This window comes from Martes martes (assembly GCF_963455335.1).
Source record: "Martes martes genome assembly, chromosome: 4".
Taxonomy (NCBI): domain Eukaryota; kingdom Metazoa; phylum Chordata; class Mammalia; order Carnivora; family Mustelidae; genus Martes; species Martes martes.
The window spans coordinates 186,990,701-187,013,016 of NC_137891.1; the positions used below are offsets into that span (position 1 = coordinate 186,990,701).

The window sequence follows — 22,316 nt, forward strand, 5'->3', positions numbered from 1 at the left end:
AAGCGGGGTATCTGGCCGGGGTGGGGCTTTTGCATAATGTAAATGGTGCCCGCGGAGGGACGGCCCGGAGGGGTGTGGCCAAGGCTGAGGCCGCCGAATCCCCAGGCCCGCGGGAGCCTCGGAGGGGCCCGCGGAGGCCCAGGTGCGCTGCCGGGACCCCCGGTAGAGGGCGCTCGCGGCTCCCAGGCCACTTCTTTCAGCCTCTCGACGGGCCGCGGGGCGGAGCGACTGGGTCTCGCGAGATTCTCGCGCGGCAGGCGCCGGAGGCCAGCATGGCGGACTCGCAGTTGATCTTGAAGCGGGGTTCTTTCCGCTCCACGTGGCTGCGTGCACGCAAGACTCGGACACAGCTCGTTCTCAGCCGCCGGCCCCGCCGCCGGCTCGGGACCCTGCGCTGGTGCGGCCGGAGGCGCCTGCGGCGGCGGCTGCTGCAGGCCCAGGCAGCCGGCGCGGACTGGCGGGAGAGCGGCTGCCTGGTGTCGAGCGCGGCGACCCGGAGGCCCAAGAGCGCGGCCCCCAGCCGGGCTCCGGCCGCAGTCCCCGCCCCGAGCGGCCCCGCGAGCCTCCCCATACCGCCGGTGCGGCCCGCCGGCCCGGGCCGCGCACTGCTGCTGCTGCCGCTCGAACAGGTGGGTCGCGCCGGAGGGGCTGGCAGAAGACCCCACCCGCTGTGCAGGTTCTCCGGCGCAGGTCGAGCGCATCCCTCCTGGCGGTGGTGCTGAGCCGGGGAACCAGGACCGACCCTGCTGTGGGATTCTAGGTTTTCAGAGCTGAAGCGGGTAGTGGTAAATAATACTAGTAGGTCCCATTTACCGGGTGCTTAGAAAATGCCAGGCTCTGTGTTGTACGTGTTCAGGCTTGCGAACCCTTTTACTGCTCCTGGCTCCTGTGCAGTCGTTACCGTTATTTCCGGAAGTTTACGGACGACGAAACTGAGATACAGCTTAGGTAGCTCGGTAAGAGGTGCGCAGGAGAGGCAGAGCTGGTATTCAAACACGCGTAGCCTGATGGCAGGTCCTGTGCTCCTCACTTGGACGCTGCTCTCGGAGGTCTTCCTCCAGTGCGGGAGGAAAGTGGCTGGCAGTGGGCCTTGGTGGAGGTAGGGATCCGTGAGAACGGCAGCCCCAGTTCATTGGGACCCCCTCGTTCGTGTGTCCGGATACACCAGCTATCTCTCTAGCTGTCCCTGGGATGTGAAATTAGGTTAGAGATATTGAGTACCCGATGGTCACCTAGTTACTTGGAAATCCCCTCCCCTTGGGTATGTGAATAGCAATTAAGAGTTTTAGAAAACTAAAAAAAAAAAAAAAAAAAAAAAGAGGGGTGCCTGGCTGGCTCAGTGGGTGGAGCATGTTACTTTTGATCTCAAGTTGTCACTTCCAGTCCCGTCTTGGGCATAGAGTTTAGTTAAAAAGAAAAAAAAAAAAGTTCAGAAAATTTCAGTCTCCAGCAACAGAATTTGTCACGTCACAGTTTCCTTTCTTTGTCCTTCTTTGCTAGGGTTTTACTTTTAGCGGGATCTGTCGTGTGACTTGCCTCTATGGCCAGGTGCAGGTGTTTGGCTTTACCATCAGCCAAGGCCAGCCTGCCCAAGAGGTCTTCTCCGCCTACACGCACTCGCGCTTGACTATCAATGCCGTTCATTATTCCATGCCTGAGAAAAGCAAGAAGGAGATGAAAAGGGAAGCCCGAGCTTTGCTCAGATCTCATCTTAATCGGGGTAAGGAAAAAAACTGGGTAATTTCCTGAGGGTATATTACGATAAGGCTGCTATTTTTAGATCCTTCCTATTGCCAAGACATCGCGCAGTCTTATGTCTCTACTGGAAGTGAAACTTGAGTGAAACTTGTTTTCACCATTTTACAGAACCAGAAAAATGGCCCCAGGCCACACAACTAGCTACTGTGTAGCAAAAGCAAACCTGGATTGACTTCTCCATCCAGGTGTGTTCCTTGTATGCAGTGTGGTTTCCTGAAGAAAGCTTTCGAACATAATTCCTGCTCTCAAAAAGTTGACAGTTCAGCCGAGGAGAAGGTGGTCCTAAAACAGTGTAGAATTTAATGGAGTTACTATTTCTAAGGTAGTTTACTTTTCTCTTTACAGATGACAGATGTTGGTTGATGAAGAATTTTTCTCCTCTGTGTTCCATTGTGATGCTAGAACAACTGAAAACCTCCACTGTGAACTTCTTAGTCAGCCATCCAGGTTTATCTTACGTTTTCGTACAAGAGGTAGGACCAGTTTTCATTCAGTTTTGCTAATTATTTTCACCGGGAAAGTCATGTCAGCTGACTGTGGTGATGCGCCCTTGGAAGATCAGTGTTGTAGGTTGTACACAGTGTCATATGTGAGTACAATAAAATAGTGTAGAAAGGCATATCATGAAAAACATTGTCTCCCCTTCCGTGTTAGTTTTATTCCCCCATGGAAGCCATCTTTTCATATTGTAGGTGTTTAAATGCTTTTTGGAATTTTTACGTTATTTATTTGTGTTTTTCCCAAGGTGTTTTTTGTTTTGAACTTTAAGTACACTCTACCCCTCAGCGTGGGGCTTGAACTCATGACCCGAAGATCAAGGGTTGCATGCTCGACTGACTGCAGCTCGGTGCCCTGCCAGTTGGAAATTTTAAAATGGTTATCTTTTTTTTTTTTTTTTTTAAGATACTATTCATTTGACAGAGACACAGTGAGAGAGGGAACACAAGCAATGGGAGAGGGAGAAGCAGGCTTCCCAACGAGCAGGGAGGCCGATGTGGGGCTTGATCCCAGGCCCCTGGGATCATGACCTGAGCCTGAGGCAGACGCCTAACCAACTGAGCCACCCAGGTGCCCCTAAAAATGGTTATCTTTTTATCTTGATTTATTAACTTGAGATAGTGTAAATTTCCTCTATGAATGTACTTCAGTGTACTTAATAATTTCTTCCATCTCTATTTTCATCTCCAAGTTTTTGCTGACCATGTCACTAATTTCATTTTTAAAAATTTTTTTAATGTTTATATTTTTTATTAACATAAACTGTATTTGTTTCAGGGGTACAGGTCTGTGAGTCGTTAGTTCACAATTCACAGTGCTCACCATAGCACATACCCTCCCCCATTGTCTATCACCCAGCCACCTCCCCCCCCATTCCAGCATCTCTCTGTTTGTTTCCTGAGATTGAGAGTCTCTTATGGTTTATCTCCTTCTCTGGTTTCGTCCCATTTCATTTTTTCTTCTCCTCCCCCATCATCTTCTGCCTTGTTTCTCAAATTCCACATAATCAGTGAGATCATATGATAATTGTGTTTCTCTGATTGATTTATTTCATGTTACTAATTTCTTAGTCAATTTCCGTGGCTTTAATTGTCTCCTATGGGCCATACATTGAACCTAATCTGCAGGATTATGAGGCTGACTGGATGCGAGATGGGGAAGAACCGAGGAATACATGCTTTTCGGTGCAGGGGGTTACTGAAATGGGGGCAAGTGGGAGGGGCAGATTGAGATCTTCACCTTGACATGCCTGTTAGACATTCCATTGGAGTTGTCCCGTGGGCAGTTGCACATGTGAGTCTGGAGTTAGGAACTTTCTGCAGAGTGGCCCAAAGGCTGAGAGGTAGGATAATAACACCAAGGAAGATGATACAGAGAGACAAGGGGGTTCAAAGTCACAGCCCTTTGGCACTCCCAAGAAGAGGTCTAGATGAGGGAGCAGAGAGACTGAGAAGAGGGGTCACTGATGTTGGAGAAAAACCAGGCAACTGTGATCAGGAAGTCTTCAGAGGAGCTGGAAATGAACGGTTGTGTCACTTGCTGCTGGTGGTAGTTGGGGCCTGAGGACGGAGCTGGGAGGTCGGAGCCTCTTGCGGACAAGCGCAGGGGCAGTAGGCTGCTGAGGGGGATGGCCTCACCACATCAGGGTCAAGAGCCTAGGGAGGGAGGAACTCTCGGGTTTAATAGTAAGGGATTTTGCTTCTGCAGAGTTTAGCTATAAAGGGAAGGGAAGAAATGACACAGTCATTGGAGAAGTGTGGCCAGAGTTTTGGTTTTTTGCTAAAATGGATGTAAAACCCGGCACATTTGAACACAGCAGGTGGGAATGGTCAGAGCAGGGAGGATGCTGAGGACGCAGCGGAGGGAGGTGACGGCGGAAGTGAGGCCGCTGAGGGAGGGCCTCTGGCTCTGGTGTCTGTGGGAGGGACCGGCCTGGAGAGCTCCGGCAGTTCACCCGGAGTAGCTGGTGCACGCACAAGTTCTCTTTTTGATTGTCTCGTCCCGCTCCAGGAAACGGGTCAGGGCCATCACTGAGTGGGAGCAGAGCTAGTGGGCAGGTGTCGGGTTGGAAGTGAGCGGAGAAGGCACGCAGTGAGCGTGGGGGCGTGAGTGGACTCTTGTGATGGTGTCCGTTTCATCTAGCGTAGACCCAGTAGCCGGGTGAGGGCCGTGGAGGAGGAAATGGGAACCCCGTGTCACCAGGCCTTTGCCTCTTGCCAGTGAAGGTTCCAAACACCTTGATCCTCTGTTTTCATTCATTTTCGGCTTAGTTTTTTTTTCTGGGACTTCACCACCACTGTTTATATTCCTAATGCTCCTGCTTGGGTAACCCCCCCCCCACTATGTGTTAATATGTTATTTTTTCATACAAGGCGGTGACCTTTATATGATGTCATTTTACAAGATGCCCTTATTTTGCCCTCCGTGATTGAGAGTTGAGCACAGCACAGAGTTTTTCCCTCAAAACCTCGAAGGCCTTGCTCCTCTGTTTCCTAGAGTCCAGAGTTGCTGATAGGAACTGATTCTCGTTCCTTTTATGTCTTTACCCTGCGGTTGGTGAATTGCACGAGGATATGGTCGTGAGTGGGTCCCTTCCTTGAGCTCTTCACCGTGGAGGCCTTGTTCCCTCCGAGCCCCTCCGGCTGCGGCGAGGGCCTGCTCCTCCGCTCCGTGGGTTGGTCGGTGGCTTCCTCGTGCTTCTGCTGGAGCGCTCGTGGGCGTCGTGGGCCTGTCTTCAGCCTTCTTCCAGCCCGGTCTGCACGTGTTCCTTGTCTTTTTACCTTATGTCTTTGGAGACGGTCTTGATTTTGTTCTAAAGCACCAGCCTGTTCAGCGTGTGTGGTCTCTGTTGGATCGGCCCTGCGGCAGCCGCTTCTTACACTTGGGCACCTTTTCCTTCCCTGCGGGGTCTCCTGCAGAGGTGACGGCAGCTTGGAAGCGCGTGTGAGCCGGGAGGACAGGCACGGAGACGACTGGAGGAGTAGCTGCCGAGACTCCCTGAAGGGATGGCTGGTGGGGGGGGGGGCAAGAGGGGGCCTCAGGTCTACCTTTCCTGGCTCGACGACTGTTTGAGGCTTACTAATGTAGAACTGGAGGAAGAAACATGCGCTTGTGTTCATGTTTCCTTAAAACTTAAAATTGTTCATTTCAGAGTCCAACCTTCCAGATTAACTCTGAACATTTAGCCCTGAGGTCTGTTGGCATTAGAAGAGAGAAGAAGAAAAACGGCCTTCGTTTGACAGAGAGTGCCCTGTCGGCCATGGAGGAGTTGGTCACCGTGTCCTGTGGTGAGTGACCTGGTGATAAAGGGAGCATTCAGCCCTCAGGGCCTCAGAGAATCACGAGTTACCTGTCGAGCCCTAAAGAAGGTGGCTAATTTGAGGCGTCAATGTTTGTTTTGCCTCCAGAAGAAGTAGACGGCTGCCCTGTCATTCTGGTTTGTGGATCTCAAGACGTTGGAAAGTCAACATTTAATAGATACCTCATTAACCAGTTGTTAAACAGGTAAGAGTGTTTTTATTTTTGTTAAGATTTTTATTAGATTTGGGTCATGAAATAGGGTTTTTGATTTAAGAAACTAGATGGGAATCCATCTTGACTTCACGGTGGGGATTATCTCCCAAGTCTGTGTGAAGGCGCTCAGGGGGGGACGGCACTCCCTGTTAGACTGTGTTTCGGACTGAGGCACATCGCCTCTCAGGGTGAATTGATCATGTCACTTACCAGTGTCTTTGCGAGAAGAGTCACCTGGTCTCAGAATCTGTGTTTGTCCATACCCAGAGGTTCAGAGTAAGAAGCCATTCTGTTGTGTTTTGAAAATCGGGTTTTAGGAAAGACAAAGTTGTATCCATATTGTGAATGGGTACTGTGACCATGCCTGCATCACATTTTCTTTTTATATTTGTTTTTATGTTGATTGCCGTCTTTGGAGCATTCTACCTAATAGGCTGCATGGGGTGGGTTGTGCCTGCGTATTGCATAGGGTCTGTAAGATCTGATTTATTCTTGTGACAGGGGAAAGCTAGTTGAGATTTTCTTTATTTCTTTCAAATTTTCAGTATTTCCTGCGTTGACTATTTGGAATGTGACCTGGGACAGACAGAATTTACACCTCCAGGTTGCATTTCTTTACTTAATATTACGGAACCAGTTTTAGGTATGTATTACACATCTCTTTCGTGTTTTGGTTTTATAAAACTCAAGTATATTGGGGCACCTGGGTGGCTCAGTGGGTTAAAGACCTTCGGCTCAGGTCATGATCCCAGAGTCCTGGGATGGAGCCCTGTGTTGGGCTCTCTGCTCAGCAGGGAGCCTGATCCCCCCTCTCTCTCTGTCTGCCTCTCTGCCTACTTGTGATCTATGTCTGTCAAATAAATAAATAAAATATTTAGGAAAAAAAAAAAACCTCAAGTATAATGATCTTAAAAAAACAAAAAATTTAAGGGATGTCTGGCTGGCTCAGTTGGTAGAGCATGCAGCTGTTGGTCTTGGGGGTGTGAGTTCAAGCCTCATGTTGGGCATGGATCCTACTTTAAAAAAATTAAAAACAGGGGCGCCTGGGTGGCTCAGTTGGTTAAGAATCTGCCTTCAGCTCAGGTTGTGATCCCAGGGTCCTGGGATTAAGCCGTGTAGAGGACTCCTTGCTCGGCAGGGAGCCTGCTCCTTCCTCTTTCTCTGCCTCCCCCTCCTGCTTATGCTCACATGCGCTCTCTCTCTCAAATAAATACAAAATCTTGAAAAAAAAATTAGTAAATAAAAACTAGAAAAGAACGTAGAAAAGTGAACATTTCCCTTACCAAACTCATGGTCTTCCCATAACATTTCTAGCCTCTAAAAAAAAAAATACTTGATACTTTTCTAGGGTTCTGTTTGGGTACATGGAGCTGATAGCCACTGAGTTTTGTATAAACCAGAAACACATCTTCCTGTGGTATGCCCGTCATATGTAAGCCCATATGATATTGTAAACCAAGAAATTACATTAACACGATACTATTAGCTTTATTCAAAATTCATGAGTTATCCTACTAATAACGTTCTTTTTCTGGTTCAGGCTCCAAACCAAAGTCCCATATTGCTTTTTTTTTTAAATGGTAAAATATGCACAACATGATACTTACCGTTTGAACTGTTGCCCCGCGTACAGCTCAGTGACGTTAAGTGCACTCACGGTGTCACATACCCTTCACCCCTGTCTGTATCTGAAACTTCTCCGTCATCCTGAACTGAAACGCTGTCCCCGTTGGAGAACACTTGCCCCTCCTGCTCTCCTCTGTTCTACTCTGTCCCTGTGAATTTGCCCACTCCACGCATGTAAGTGGAAACAGACTGTTTGGCCTTGTGTCTGTTTTTTTTTTTAACTAAGCATTTTTTTCTTTTTGCTTATTTTTTTATGTTTTTATCTCAGTCCAGTTAGTTAACACAGTGTCATGTTAGTTTCAGGGGTACAGTACGGTGACTCAGCACTTCCATGTGTCCCCCACAATGCCGTCCTCCATCCCCATCCCCTAATTTCCCTCATCCCCAGCACCCTCCAAGCATCAGGGTTTTGAGATAGTCCATATCGTAGCAGATAATAAAAATTTATTTCCTTGTGGGCGAGTATCATTCCATTGTGTACATGTATCACGCTTTGTTGACGTGCTCAGCTGTTGATGGACAGTGGGACTGTTGTCACTGGGTGGCTACAGGGAGTCGTGCTGCTGTGAACATCCGCTTACGATTACCTGTGCAGGTCCCTGCTTCTAGTTCTTTCAGCGAGACGCCAGGAGGGGAATTGCTGGGTGGTGCGGTAAGGCCGTGTCTAATCTTTTGAGAAACCGCCAGCCTGTTAGTCACAGCGGCTGCATTTTGCAGCCGTGGGTGTGCGGGGCTCTCGCTTCTCCACGTCTCGTCATCTGGGTAACAGCCGTCCTGTCAGGTGTGCACCAGTAACCCACTGTGGCTTTGATTTGCATTTCCCTGACGGCTGATGGTGCTGAGCCTCTGTTCCCGTGCTTGTTGGCCTTTTATAGATCTTTGGAGAAATGTCTGTGAAGTCCTTCACCCATTTCTGAATTGCCTTGTTATTGAGTGTAGGCATTCTTTGTGTGTGTTCTGGATGTTGATCTCTTATCAGATAAACAGTGTGCAAATGTTTTTTCCCATCCCCTAGGTCTTCTTTCTTTCTTTTTTTTTTCCCCTTCTTTCCGTTTTCTTGACGGTGTCCTTCGATACACAAAAGTTCTTAATTTTTATGAAACCCGATTTCTTTTTTCTTTTGTTGACATTCTCTTGATGTCATATCGGCAGTGTTGCTAAGTCCAATATCATTAAGATTTTTTTGATGTTCTTGGAGTTTGGTAAGTTTTAGCTCTTATATTTAATAAGTCTTTGGTTCATTCTGAATTAATTTTTGTATATGATATAGGGAAAGCATCCAACGTCATTTTTTTTGCATGTGGATATCCAGTTTTCCAATTATCATTTGTTGAAGACTGTCCTTTCCCCCATGGCATGGTCTTGGCACCCTTGTGGGAAAGCATTTGATCATGCATATGAGGGCCTATTTCTGGACCCTCTCTTTTATTCCACTGGCCTATATATCTGTCTTTATGCCAGTTCCCTGCTAATGGAGGAGCTTCATTTTTTATCAAGATTGTTTTGGCCATTTGGTCCCCTTGCAATCCCGTATGAATCTGAAGATCACTTTTTCCATTTCTATGAAAAAGGCTGTTGAACTTTGGTTAGGGATTGCGTTGATCGAATCTGTAGCTCTCCTTGGGTGACATTGACATCTCAATTAATGATAAATCTTCCCGTACGTGAATACAGGATGTCTTTCCAGTTTCTTAGGTCTTTTTAAATTTTTCCAGCCATTTTTTTTTTAAAAGATTGTATTTATTCATCAGAGACAGAGAGAGAAGGAGGCAGAGGGAGAGGGAGAAGCAGGCTCCCCACTGAGCAGGGAGCCCAATGTGGGCCCCAAACAGGACTCTGGGATCATGACCTGAGCTGAAGGCAGATGTTTCACCGACTGAGCCCCCAGGCGCCCTCTTTCAGCAAATACTTTGTTGTTTTCAGTGTGTTAGTCTTCCACTTGGTTAGATTCGTTCCTAAGGGTTGGATTCTTCTAGCTACTACCGCAACGGAATGGCTTTCCTGATTTCTCTTTCAGATTGTTCACTGTTGGTGTGTAGAAACACACATGGTTTTTGTGTGTTGACTGTGTACCCTGCAACTTTGCTGAATCCCTGTGTTAGCTCTCGTAGGTTTCTTGTGGATATTTTTGGGTTTTCTGGATAGATCATCACCTGTGACTAGAAATAGTTTCACTCTTCCTTTCCAGTCCGGATGCCTTTGATTTCTCTTTCTTGTTTCCTGGCGCTCTCTGGCCGGGACCTCCAGGACAGTGCTGCGTAGAAGAAAACGTCTCTTTCTTGTTCCTCCCCTTAGAGGGAATGTTCTCCCCAGACGGATGCTGTCAGGTGCGGGTGTTTGTTGTCCCGTCATCAGGCTAAAGAAGCCGCCTTACGTGTCTCGTGTGCAGAGTGTTTGTATCGTGAAAGTGCCGGACTGGTCAGGTGCTTTTTCTGGTCTGTCGAGATATGTGTGAGTTTTTTGTTTGTTGACTTTCAAAAAAGGCAAATGATAGATCAGGTTGCTGGATGTGTTGTGGATCTAACCGACTTTTTGACAAAAATAAGTAGGGCATTCATACTGTTTTTATAGTTGTTTTTTTTAAGATTTTTTAAATTTATTTGACAGACAGAGATCACAAGTAGGCAGAGAGGCAGGCAGAGAGAGAGGGGGAAGCAGGCTCCCACTGAGCAAGGAGCCCAGTGTGGGGCTCGATCCCAGGACCCCGAGATCATGACCCGAGCCGAAGGCAGAGCTTTAACCCACTGAGCCACCCAGGCGCCCCTGTTCTTACAGTTTTATCAAAACTGCTTGTTTGGACTTTGCTTTCCCGCTGGTTTCGTCGATCCTTCTTTTCTTTCGCGTCTTCCCTGGTCCCTGCACTTTTCTTCTCCTTTCTCACCCCTTTACTGGTTCAGCAGGTGTTTCCCCAGACAAGGACTCTCTGCTGTGTAGTCGTGACGTGGCCACCAGGTCAGGGTAGCGATTCGGCCGTGGTGCTGTCCCTCTTCTGCCCTCCAGCCACCTGCCCGGCCCCGTGTGTGTTTGCGGGCCTTTGGCTTCTCCAGTCCGGAGCATCCCCTCCAGCTTTTCTTACCTTTATGACCTTGATGGCTTGTCAGGGAGGAGTGCATTTGTCGAGTGTCCCTGTGGCTTGATTGAGATGTGCTGCTGTGTTCTCAGTGCATCTTATCAACAAGCTGCCAGTTGCCCTGTCACCAGAGCTGCGCTCTGATCATTTGTTCAAGTAAGCGTTGGCCAGCGTTTTCCACTCTGTAACTAGGTGTGTCGTTTCTTCTGGGGTATCGCTGCTTGTGGATCTCCTCGGTGCACAGAACTAGGAAATACATGCATGCTTAGCCCCGCACGTGCACATACGTGTGTGTGTATGGGCACACGCATATGTATGTGTACGTATACTACGTCTGTGTGTCTCTGTACGTATGTTCCCAGTGTATGAAGAGCCGTGAGTTTACTGCGGTCGTTCCAATTCCAGTCTGACGGTCTGGGCTTATTCTGGTTAGCCGCCTCCTTCCGTGTCTGTAAGTCTCATTCTGATGAGAAGAACCATGGCTGTGATTATTGCCCGTGTATTTCCATATTTACTCAGTCCTTTTGTATTTGTTCAGTCCCTCTGCTGTGCAGGCCCCTTCCTCAGCTGTGGGCTGCCCCAAATCCCCAGCCGTACCCTTGAGAGCCTCGCCAGCCCTGTCCCAGGTGGCCTGGCACCAGCCACAGTGACCAAGGCCCTCACCCTGCCCACTGTTGCCGTGTGCTCTTGGTCACCACGGGCTGAGTGCGCTCCTGACCCAGCCAGAGAGGGGAGTTAGTTCAGGCCTGACAGACCGGGGCTGTGATTAGAAGCATCTGCTCTGGAGCCCGCCGGCGAGAGTTCAAGTCCAGCTGAGAGCTCTTTGGGTGTGACCTTGGTCAGGTTAATCTGTGTCCTCCTCTGAAAATGGAGATAGTAATACTGCTTAGGTCATAGGGATTTTATGAGCATTGGAGACGACGTGTGAAGTGCATGGGACGTAGAAAGTGCTAGGTTCCTGCAAGTTACTGCCCTTGTTCTTATTTGTCCTTTCTAGAATGTCCCCGCTGCAGGGCTGGGTGGTGTTTTGTTCGTGGGTGTATGCTAAGTATCTAGAACAATGCTCAGGGTGTTAGCTCAGTAAATGTTTGTTGAGTGGATGGCCGTCTTGGGACAGAATGTGGATTAACTGTATATGAAAATGAGCATGTCTTTGTGTGAAGTTGGAAGCTTAGATTATGGGGAGGGGGGTTATTTATTTATTTAAGAGAGAGCATGAGCAGGGAAGTGAGGGAGAGGGAGAAGCAGACTGCCCACTGAGCAGGGTATCCCAGTGGAGGCCTCAATCCCAGGACCCTGAGATAGTGACCTGAGCGGAAGGCGGACACTCAACCGACTGAGCCACCCAGGCTCCTGGAAAGCTTAGATTTCTTTTTATTTATTTATTTATTTACTTAAGATTTTATTTATTTGACAGAGAGAGACACAGCAAGAGAGGGAATACTGCAGGGGGAGTGGGAGAGGGAGAAGCAGGCTCCCTGCTGAGCAGGGATGCGGGCCTCGATCCCAGGACCCTGGGACCCTGACCTGAGCTGAAGGCAGACACTTCACCAACTGAGTCACCCAGGCGCCCCAAAGCTTAGATTTCTGAAAATGGGATCCAGCTGCTGCTAGTAGTAGGATGTCTGATAGGATGGTCTTTGATTTCCTAAGGATCTTGGTCGCTGCTGATGGCCGAAGCAAAACCCTCACATTCATTCATTTATAAACGATTTTATTTATTTATTAGAGAGAGTAGGAACACAAGCAGGGAGGAGGGGCAGAGGGAGAAGCAGGCTCCCCACTGAGCAGGAAGCCTGATGTGGGGCTCGATCCCAGGACCCTGGGACCATGACCTGAGCTGAAGGCAGACACTTCACCAACTGAGTCACCCAGGCGCCCCCCACCTCACCTTTTTTTAAATAGTCACAGATTCAAACTCTTAACTTCATCTTCCTAGGACCACCTTTCACCCACCAGAGGACACCACAGAAAATGGTGTATTATGGGAAGCCGTCTTGTAAAAACAACTATGAGAATTATATTGAGATAATAAAGTATGTGTTCAGTTCCTACAAGAGGGAGTCCCCTCTCATCGTCAACACAATGGGCTGGGTGTCAGGTAAGCCCGCGGAGGCGCGTGTGGCCGGAGAGGACGGGCAGCGCGAAGGGCTCTGGCTTCAGGCAGTAGCGCCGGGGCCCAGTTTTAGGAGACTCTTCCTCGTGGTCCTTCCTTTGTCTCAGGACAGCTGTGCCATCTTCTCATGGCAGCGTGTCGCTGTTTGATTAGCGCGCCAGCTGCTTGTGTCCTCTTCCTCACAGACAAAGGGCTTCTGCTTCTCATCGATCTCATCCGGCTGCTGTCTCCCAGCCACGTCGTGCAGTTCAGCTCTGGCCGGAGCAAATACATGCCGAACCTGACCCCTGACTACGTGGACGACATGGACGGCCTGTACACCAAGAGCAAGTCCAGAGTCCGCAACAGAGGCTTCCAGCTGGCGGAGTTCACGGAGAGTTTGGAGTTCGCCGACGAAGAGAAGGAGAGTCCAGTTGTGTTCACTGGACATAAACTGATGTGTGTCCAGTCGGACTTTGCGTTTAGGAAAACTCCAAGAAACAGGTAATTAAACCGTCATGGCTGGAGAATGTAGCTCTCTGCAGTGGAACGAGGCCTCCTGCCCTCGGTTCCTTGGAAGGAATGAGTCCTCCACGAGTTTTTGAGTCTGTCTCACAGCCCTGTGTTCATGAAGGAGAATCTGTTCTTTTCTGAGCTGTTACTGTCCCAACGGAGACACCGGCAGCCTCCAGTTTGAGGGGGCGTGACTTTTCAATTTTCCCACTTTATGTTGGTGTTAAAGCAGTACACATTTGGTAGAAACTGTACTTTGGATTTTGGTCTTTTCCTGGGCAAGCACGATGCTGTACGGCGCTCTGTCCTGAGGCTGGGCGGTGGCAGTGGTCCACGGCTCCGGGTCAGCCCGGAGGGTGAGCCGCGGGGACAGACGCCATTCTGCACCCACACAACATAGGCTCTGTGTTCGGTGATTCTGCCCAGCGGAGGCTCATGTGAGTGTCCTGAGCTCGTTTAAAGTAGGTGAGGCTGGGTGCCTGTGTGGCTAAGTCATGAAGCCTCTGTCTTTGGCTCAGGTCACGATCCCAGGGTCCTGGGATCGAGCCCCGCATTGGGCTCCCGGCTGGGCGGGAAGCCTGCTTCTTCTCCCTCTGCCACGCCCCTTGCTTGTGTTCCCTCTCTCCCTGTCTCTCTCTGTGTCAAAGAAATAAATATTTAAAAAATAAATAAAGTAGGTGAGGCTGAGTTGTGACGTTCGGTAGGCGAGGTGTCTTAAAGGCATTTTCTTTTTTTTTTTAAGATTTTATTTGTGTATTTGACAGTGACCACAGGTAGGCAGAGAGGCGGGCAGAGAGATGGGAGAGGGAAGCAGGCTCCCCGCTGAGCAGACAGCCTGATGCGGGGCTCGTGGGGCTTGATCCCAGGGCCCTGAGTTTGTGACCTGAGCTGAAGGCAGGTGCTTACCCACTGAGCCACCCAGATGGCTGGTTTCTGAGGGTGGAACCGCCTTGTAAACTGAGGAAGACCCGGAGGGGGCCTGCGGCTCTGGTTTCCAGGAGCGTTTGAAGGAGAGTCTTTACACCTCCTGTTCTCCGGTGGGGCTGTGGACAGGGTCTGCAGGTGTTACGGCGGGACTGTGTGGTCTCTCGGCGCGTAACCCGTGTAGTGACTGACGGACTCTGTCCTGAGGTTAAAGCTCTGCTTCATCCCGATTTGCTTCGCAGAGAGTCCCACAACAAGGTTCTTCGGGATTTGGCGGTACTCGGTTACCTTGGCCAGCTGCAGCCTCCCGTGCCAAAACCGCTGTGTCCCTTACACGGCCTGACGCCCTATCAGGTAACCCGAACTTGGACGAGGAATTCTCTGTGGATGCACCGGGCCCTCGTGCGGCTGCCGGCGCGCGTTCTCTAGCCGTGGGGTGACGCTTTGCTCGCGCCCCCCCCCCCCCCGTGGTGTGGGTTCTGTGACGGCCTCGGTTTACAGACGGGGGTGCAGTGACCTCACTCGAGAGTCCGTGCTCTCAGCGGCTGCCCTGTGTTGGGCACAACTGTGCTTCTCTGCCGCTCTAGAGCGTCTGGCTGACTCCGGAGGTGGCACCGGGCGGTCCAGCTCCGGGGCTCCTGCTGTGGAGCTGACTGTGAGTCTGTGTCTCAGCCGGAGCACGGAGGCCGTGCCAGACCTCGCAGGACGGCTGTGTGGCTTCAGTCAGTGTTCGCAGTGATTCCCGGCATCTGGAGACCTCTCTCTTCCTCTTTTTTAAGTTTCCTTTATTTTATTGTTATTTTTTTGAAATGTCGTCTCCATACCCAATGTGGAAATCCAATGCTGTGTTCAAACTCAGGGCCCTGAGATCATGACCTGAGCTGAGATAAAGAATCTTTATCTTAATCTAAAGATAAAGACACTTAACCAACTGCACCCCCAGGAGCCCCCCCAGAAACCAGTCTTTTTTTTTTTTTTTTTTTTTTTTTTTTTTTTTTTAGATTTTATTTATTTATTTTGACAGATCACAAGTAGCCAGAGAGGCAGGCAAAGAGAGAGTGTGGGAAGCAGGCTCCCCGCTGAGCAGGGAGCCCAATGTAGGGCTTGATCCCAGGACACCGAGATCATGACCCGAGCTGAAGGCAGAGGCCTAACCTACTGAGTCACCCAGGAGCCCCCCAGAGACCAGTCATGAAAGCATTTCATATTATTGTGAAAAGTGGATTCTAGGGTTAAGTGGATTCTAGTCGGTTAAGCGTCTGCCTTCGCCTCAGGTGAGGATCCCGTAATCCTGGGATTGAGCCCCGCATTGGGCTCCCAGCTCAGTGGGGAGCCTGCTTCTTCCGCTCCCTCTCCCTCTGCCACTCCCCCTGCTTGTGCTCTCTCACTTTCAAATAAATAAAGTCATTAAAAAAAAAAAAACGACCGTGATATTGGAGTTCCAGATGTCAAAAGATTAGAACAGCACTAGGTAGCATTTCCTAAATGCTTACCATCGGCTGTGCTCTGCTCTAAGCCCGTGGTAACTTCTTTACTCACAATGGCTTTGTTATTTCCCCATTTTACAGATGCACGAACTGAGGTCAGGGATCCTGAGTCAGCTTGCCTGAGGTGGCTAGTAAAAGTGGGGTCTGGGACTGGAGCCCAGGCAGCCGGGCTCTAGAGCCCAGAGTGTTCACCCTCCGCTGTCTATACTGGGCGCTCCCTGTGTGCCGGCGTTCCGCTGAGCACTTGACAAGGAGCAGCTGGTGGATTCCTGGCCACCCGCGGAGGGAGGAGCTCTTTCATTCCCTGATTACAGCCTCGGAGATGCTGGCCTGAGGTCACCCTCTGGGGGCCCTCCTGAGGCAGGAGCAGTGGGCCTGGCCCACGAGGACGTGTCTCCCAGGCCTGGTGGTGAGATCGTCTCCCCTGGAGACTCTCAGGCAGTTGGTGGAATGGGGTTTTGGTCAGTGGGGTCGTTTACTCCGAGATGCTCTACAGCAGACCTTGAAGCTTATACACCAGTAACTGTATCTGCCTGTTACTATTTCAAATTTGGTTTTGGAATCTAAGCAATATAACCAAATATTTCTGTACTTTACAAATTGGGAATTACCCAGAGAGCTACACGTTAAAGGTCGTTACAGTTGACCGTTAAACAGCACCGGTTTGAATTGCACAGGCCCACCTTCATGTGGGGTTTTTTTTGATAAATACAGTCAGTCCATGTTGTAAATGTCTTCTTCCTTGTGATTTTCTTAATGACATTTTCTTTTCTCCAGCCCACTTTATCGTGAGAGTACAGTATGTGGTACAACGCACAAAGTGTGTGTTTATGTCATCGGGAAGGCTTCCGATCACCAGGAGGTTCAGTTTAACCTTAGCCGTCCTTGTGGTTAAGCTTTTTTGGGGGGATGGTCAGAAGTTATTTGTTGACTTTGACTGCGTGGGGTGGGGAGTCAGTGCCTCTAGTCTCTGTGCTGTTCAGGCCTCCACTTGTGCTTCTGGAGTTCGATCCGTTTTTCTTATTTCCATATGTTACACAGTGAAATGATGGAGGCTTTTTCTCACCGAACGGAGGTTTGCTTTCTGACATTAGGAGACCTCTCAGCGACTGGGGTTTTCACGGTCCCCCTTGACTTTAACGCATTTAGGGTATCCTCAGGTTTGTGTCTTAATGTGTCTCTTTAGATAAGGAAGTTCCAGGCATCAGTTTGGATTTCTAGCGAGTGTTGGCTGGCCAGGAACTTCGTATGAATTTCCTAGGTTCTGTATATTAAAGTAGGGGAACACTGACCAGGGTTCGTTAGCATTTCTGTTCTGTTTAGATGCCTTTTGGTGGGCAGTTTGGCCAGTGTGACGTTAGATAGCTGCCTAGTCAACTTGTAAAAACCAGAAGGAGCTTTTCCAGTGGAATTAATAGAGGGAGGTGCGAATTTATTTTCCAGGTCCCTTTCAATGCGGTTGCGCTCCGGATTATTCACGCTGATGTCGCTCCTACCCATATATTATACGCTGTGAATGCCAGCTGGGTTGGTCTTTGCAAGATCCTGGATGATGTCAGAGGATACGCACATGGGCCCATCCTACTCGCCCAGACTCCAATCTGTGATTGTTTGGGGTTTGGTGAGTCAAAGTAAAACATGTCTATATGCCTACTGAATCGATCCCCTTCTCCAACTGTATATGGCTGGTGTTGACCTTGGAGCTGTCTCGGCTAGAGCGGTCAGAGTGTCTCTGGCTTCTAGACAGTGGGCCTGGGGGCCGGCGGGCAGGAGGAGGCAGCATTTTCTCTGCTGCTCCTGCTAGCTCTAAATCTGGGATTTCTAAGGGCCTGGTCACGGCCTTCTTGTCACTTGACATGTTTTCCCTAGGCCATCCGTCCCCCTGCTAGGGCCCTAGATCTGTCTTTATTTAGGCCGACTTTCCACAGGATCTCTGTGGCACAGCTGTGTGTCCGAGCTCAAGGCCCCACTCACTTCTCCGCTTGGGTGTCTCACTGGCGTCTGAGACTGAGGTCTAAGACTGAGGTCCTGTTTTTCTCCCCAAATCCCCTCCCACGCTGCACCGTCTCCTGTTCCCAGGCCTGGGAGGAGTCCTTGGAAGATTCAGTCTGGTGTTTACGCCAGACCTCTGGGTCCGCCATGGCACCCCCTTGCCTTCATTCAACACACCCAGGCCACTGGCAGGGGTGGGAGCTTGTGTCCAGAATCTGTCCGATGCCTCCGTCTCATCTCTTCTTACTCTGCCGGTCGGAGCTGCCACTGCTCTGCTGGGCTTGGCACCGTCGGGTGACAGATGTGAGTATGTCACATCCTGGTGCTTCCCGTCGCTCCGGCCCGGGAATGTTGGCCTGGTAGCGCTTTGGGCCCTTCCTCCTTTGCCAAGCCTGCCTCACGTGCTTGTCCCCCTGGCTCACTGAGGTCAATAAATGTCAGGGTACGTTTCTGGAAGGGTGCTGGACCTATGTAGCCAAAAATGAGCAAAACCCTTACATAATCGAATACACGTGTCCGAGTTAGACAACACGACTTGTGAAAAGTGTTTCCACAGAAACTGTGTCACCTGGTACAGACCATGAAGAAGGAATTGATGACAGGGAGAGGTTGAGTCGTTGGCGTGTTCCCCACGGTGGCTTTTCTTCCTGGCCTGGGTGTGCCTTACTTGAGACGGTCTGGGACTTCGGCAAAAGGGCACTTGGGTTGCTCGCGGCTGAACAAGGAAGGGCTCCGAGAGGACTCGACCGCTCCCGACTAAGTGGCCATGTACCCCCATCCCGTAGAACTTCATATTTTCAAAGTGAAACACAGTAGAAATTGAAATTCTTATTTTAAAAGCCATTCTACAATTCTCAGTGGGAGGGAGGTATAATATCTTCCAGAAAGGATTATTTGTGTGTGTTTTGTGTCTTCAAGGAATTTGTAGAGGGATCGACATGGAGAAGAGACTTTACCACATCCTCACTCCTGTGCCCCCGGAGGAGCTAAGAAATGTCAACTGTCTGCTGGTCGGGGCCATTTCCATTCCACAGTGTGTCTTCAAGAGCCAGGTGAGAGCCGCTCCCAGGGACCGCCCTGGAGGTAGCCAGAGCTCACGGCAACAGGTTATCGTGTGGGAACTCACGCTTTGTTGGCGAGGCTGAACGAGGCCAGTGGAGGGTCCACGTGGCCTCAGAGGCCCAGAGCCCCATGGCAGGGCCGTTATCCCAGAAGTAGGTAACGGGAGGGGAGAACAGAGGTGGTCTCCCCAGGACTCCTTCCCGACGACGGTCTGTGCGTGCACCTGTGAGAAGGTCACGGGAAGGTCATGCTGGCCGAGGACGTCCATGTGGCGGCCCGGGGAGGCAGTGGGTATTCTCCCCTCCGCTGCTTGTCTTGACTCGTTTGAGAGAAACGCACGCGCGCCCCCTTCTCTCCTGCTGGTCGACGTGTCTGTGCAGCGGAATTGACCGAACGGCGGCAGTCGCCTTTGTACCTGGGCCCGTTGGGTCGCGTGGACCCCTGCGGGAGGGGGAACCGGAGGTCGTGGGGGTGCAGGGACCTCACTCGGACTCTCCCTTTCCGCAGTGTTTTCGGGGGAAGAGAGGCAGCGCCACAGACTCTGGCGCGCGGGGTGGGGTGTTTCCACGCGTTCTCTGTGTTTCTGTTTCAGCGCGGGCTGGAGGGGACGATACCTTACGTCACCACCGATTATAATTGTAAACTTCCTGGAGCATCTGAGAAGATTGGAGCGAGAGAAACCGAGGAGACGCGTGAAGAGAAAGTACACCCAAAACCCAAACTCTACCGAAAAATAAACTGATGCTGACGTCATCAGTAAGGGAAGGTGCTTTTCCCGGCATAGCGGACCTTGTCTCCAGCCTGACGCCAGACTGACGGCGGTGGCAGGGAACGGCGCGCTTCTGTCGCAGACTGCGTCCCCTGTGCAGCTGGATCTGGAGTCAGTTTAACTCTTTTGAAAGCTGCGTGACCTCGAGTTTTGCCCTAGTGTTCTGTATGCTTCTTCGTACTTACTGTCTGTTTTATTTTCTAAAGGGTCAAGGCAGCAGGGAGAAGTTTGCACACCATTAAAACAGAGCACAGTCGGTTCCTCACAAAGCCCTTCAAAGACCTGGTTGTTGGAATCTGAATAAAAATAGGGAAACGGGGGCCACAAAACCTACCAAAGAGGAAGGAAGGCTGGCCAGTGGGGTCACGAGCATAACAGGATGCGGGGGCTCCCCTGGTCCTTGCCCGGCGATGGCCGACAGGCAGGGGGTCCCAGTGGCAGGGTCTGCCTGTGGACGGTCACCATTGGGGGGTCACGCTCGTCCCCTGCTCATCTGATGCCGTCCACACCCTCGTTCATTCCTGTGGTCCAGTGTTCAAAGGTTTTGTTTGGTCTGTTCAGTGTAATCAGGGTTTCATAGATAAAACGATTGGACTCAAGAGTCATTCATCTTTTGTTTTTTTTCCTCATCTGATGACTTTATGCTGAAAAAATTGCTCTCAAATCCAGGACACCTTTCCTAGGGTCTCTTTAGAACCAGCTCTGTCGTAACTGACGTCTCGTCTTAGACTGAGGATGTGCGTAGGCCGCCCTGGCACCGGGCTGTTTGGAAGGAGGACCATCAGAGCAGCGCCTGGAACGCCCCCTCTTGCCTTTGACGTCTGGACCAGACGCAACTTGCACCTGCGGACGACCTGGTGCCACTTAGCACTTTCTCTGGGGGGGTGAGGGGGTGAGGGGGGCGGCGACAGGAGGCTGGGGGTGATGCTGTTTTCCCGGATGGCTTTGAGGGAAATAGAGGAAACCCGTTCTTCATCTTCTCTCTGGTTGTCACAATTCTTGACCCTCCAGGGTCAGAGTGATTTCGGGAAACAAGAACATCAGGCGGGGTCACATCATTTGTGCATTTTAATCTGTGAGAGTCATACCGAGGTAGCTTTTCACACTCGTGGATTCAGCTTCCTGTGGGCCATGTGGAAGGCTGGTTCCTCGGATATGGGTTTTAACATCCGTGTTCCTTTAAACGGTTGGTTATTGTCCTGATTCTGCAGGCGACCCCTTGGGGTCTCAGAGACCCACGCTTCCACCTTCTCCCTGGAGCTCTGCTACCCCCCGGGGTTGGTTTCAACTCCCTAGAGACTGTTTAAGGTCTAACTTCATTGCGTCTTGTTTATATTTAAATTGACCTTGTGCCTGTTTTCTGTCTTGGTCTTGCCAAAATTTTGACAGACAATCTGCCACCCTCCTTCCCTAGTTCCTTGAGTCTTCACAGTGATACTCTAGGTTCCCGCCGCAGGTCTCAGGAGAAACGTAGGTGGTGCCCTGGGCAATCTGGTCCAGGCAGGCTTGCCTTTGGCCGGATTTCCTGCCGCCCTCGAGGGTTGTGCCTGGGGAGGAGGCGGGCCTTGCCGCTAGAGGGAGCTGCCAGCTGCTGGTCTGGCGGCCCGGAGCCTGCCGCTCTGGAGACTTGGCTCCATGGCCAGCTTGGGGGTGGGGGGGGCTGGTCAGACCCGCAGCTGTGAGGTCCACCCTGGATGTCTGTGCCTGTGATTGTCGATGTCAGCAGCTGGGGCTTCTTGTCGTTTCTACCGTCCTTTGTTTCAGAATATGGTGGTAAGTTCCACACTTGAGTTGTTCTTAACAAAAACTCAGTTGTGTGTGTGTGTGTGTGTGTGATTTTCAAAGTAGCACATGCTTATTTGAAGAAAAAAATAACATGACTTAGAACTCGAAAGCCCTGGTTGCTGCTTTTGTGGTTCTTCAAAGGCGGTTCTTCAGAAGGGATCCCTCCTCGGAAAGGTAGATGGGAAAGTAGATGACACGACTCTTGGATTCTGGGGTTTTAGTTTGTAAACAAAGGTCAGTTCGTGCTGAAGTGGTGGCCCTTCTAGACCGTGGCCTGGGATGGAGAGAGGGCAGGAGGACAGTCGAGCTGGCCCTGCAGGTGCCGTGAGTGTTTGCGAAGTCAGTCTGGAGGAGGCCTGCGGGGCGGGGCGGGGGGCGGCCTGGGCTGGGATCCCTGGGACCAGCGGCTGCTTCCCTGCTGCACGGGGGGATTTGAGCCCGAGGCGGGAGCACCCACTCATGCAGGCCCAGGTTCCTGTGCTTGTGCCGGAGGGTGTTGTGTTTTTCTTTTCATTGTCTAGTTGGGAGTTTTATCCCCCAGGTTTGGACGTGGCAATACAGTGGTCCAGGCAGCAGGCTTTGGTAGTAGAGCTCTGGGTCAGAGCCCCGAGGGCCCGCGGGCCGGCCCTGGGACTTCGCGGGGGATACTCGACCTCAGCCTGCTGACGTCTTCGGAACGCTGGTGGCTGTTCCTCGGGCTGCCTGCGTGGTGGGTGCGCGAGGACCGTCTGTATGTGGCGGGACAGAACCCCGTCTTTGGCTAAATTGTAAACTCTGAGAAGGCAGGGACCGAGATTGTATTCCTCGGTCACGTTGGGACAACAAAGAAACTAAATGTTGAAATCCCCAGCCGTCTCACCCGTCCTGCCCGCAGGCAGGGTTCGCTCCACGGCATTTCCCAGCCCGGTGAGCTGCTGTCAGGGCGCCCCGGCGGGCCGGTTCCGGTCTCCCGTTAGCCCCGTTCCTGGCAGCTCTTCAGAAGCCCCCATGTAGCTGCTTTTAAAGTTGGACGAACCGTTCGCACGCGTAGGAAATGACTTTCAGTCACCGCCATGTAGGTAACCCGGGTCCCTGCCGTGATGCTGTCTTGTCTGGTGTTTTTCTAAGTGGTGTGTGTGTGTCTTATAAAATTGGTGTCCTGCCATATGTGTGGTTTTTTAATCCAGCTCTTTTCACATTTAACTTGTGAACTTCTGTATCATTAAATATTTTTGAGAACATGCA

General features: G+C 50.8%; 1 protein-coding gene across 2 annotated transcripts; it reads left to right on the top strand.

Moving 5' to 3' along the window:
• The first annotated feature begins 239 nt into the window (after positions 1-239).
• On the top strand, positions 240-22,316 carry NOL9 (nucleolar protein 9). Of its 2 annotated transcripts, none has more exons than XM_080800148.1 (12): positions 240-629; positions 1,501-1,720; positions 2,104-2,231; positions 5,408-5,543; positions 5,664-5,760; positions 6,315-6,412; positions 12,405-12,566; positions 12,767-13,064; positions 14,240-14,351; positions 16,928-17,105; positions 18,395-18,528; positions 19,131-22,316. In XM_080800148.1, exons 1-12 carry the CDS (start codon positions 273-275, stop codon positions 19,278-19,280), a joined length of 2,070 nt encoding a protein of 689 aa, XP_080656274.1. In that variant the 5' UTR covers positions 240-272; the 3' UTR covers positions 19,281-22,316. The 2 variants fall into 2 exon arrangements, with proteins under 2 accessions (XP_080656274.1, XP_080656273.1); XM_080800147.1 differs by having other exon boundaries at positions 257-629; positions 5,667-5,760.

What these genes read in the sequence shown, in the direction of transcription:
- NOL9 (XM_080800148.1), top strand. Translation starts at nt 273, where the DNA reads ATGGCGGACTCGCAGTTGATCTTGAAGCGGGGTTCTTTCCGCTCCACG. An exon ending in GTTGGTCACCGTGTCCTGTG is followed by an intron (nt 5,544 to 5,663) that starts GTGAGTGACCTG and finishes TTTTGCCTCCAG; the next exon opens with AAGAAGTAGACGGCTGCCCT. An exon ending in AGGAAAACTCCAAGAAACAG is followed by an intron (nt 13,065 to 14,239) that starts GTAATTAAACCG and finishes TTTGCTTCGCAG; the next exon opens with AGAGTCCCACAACAAGGTTC.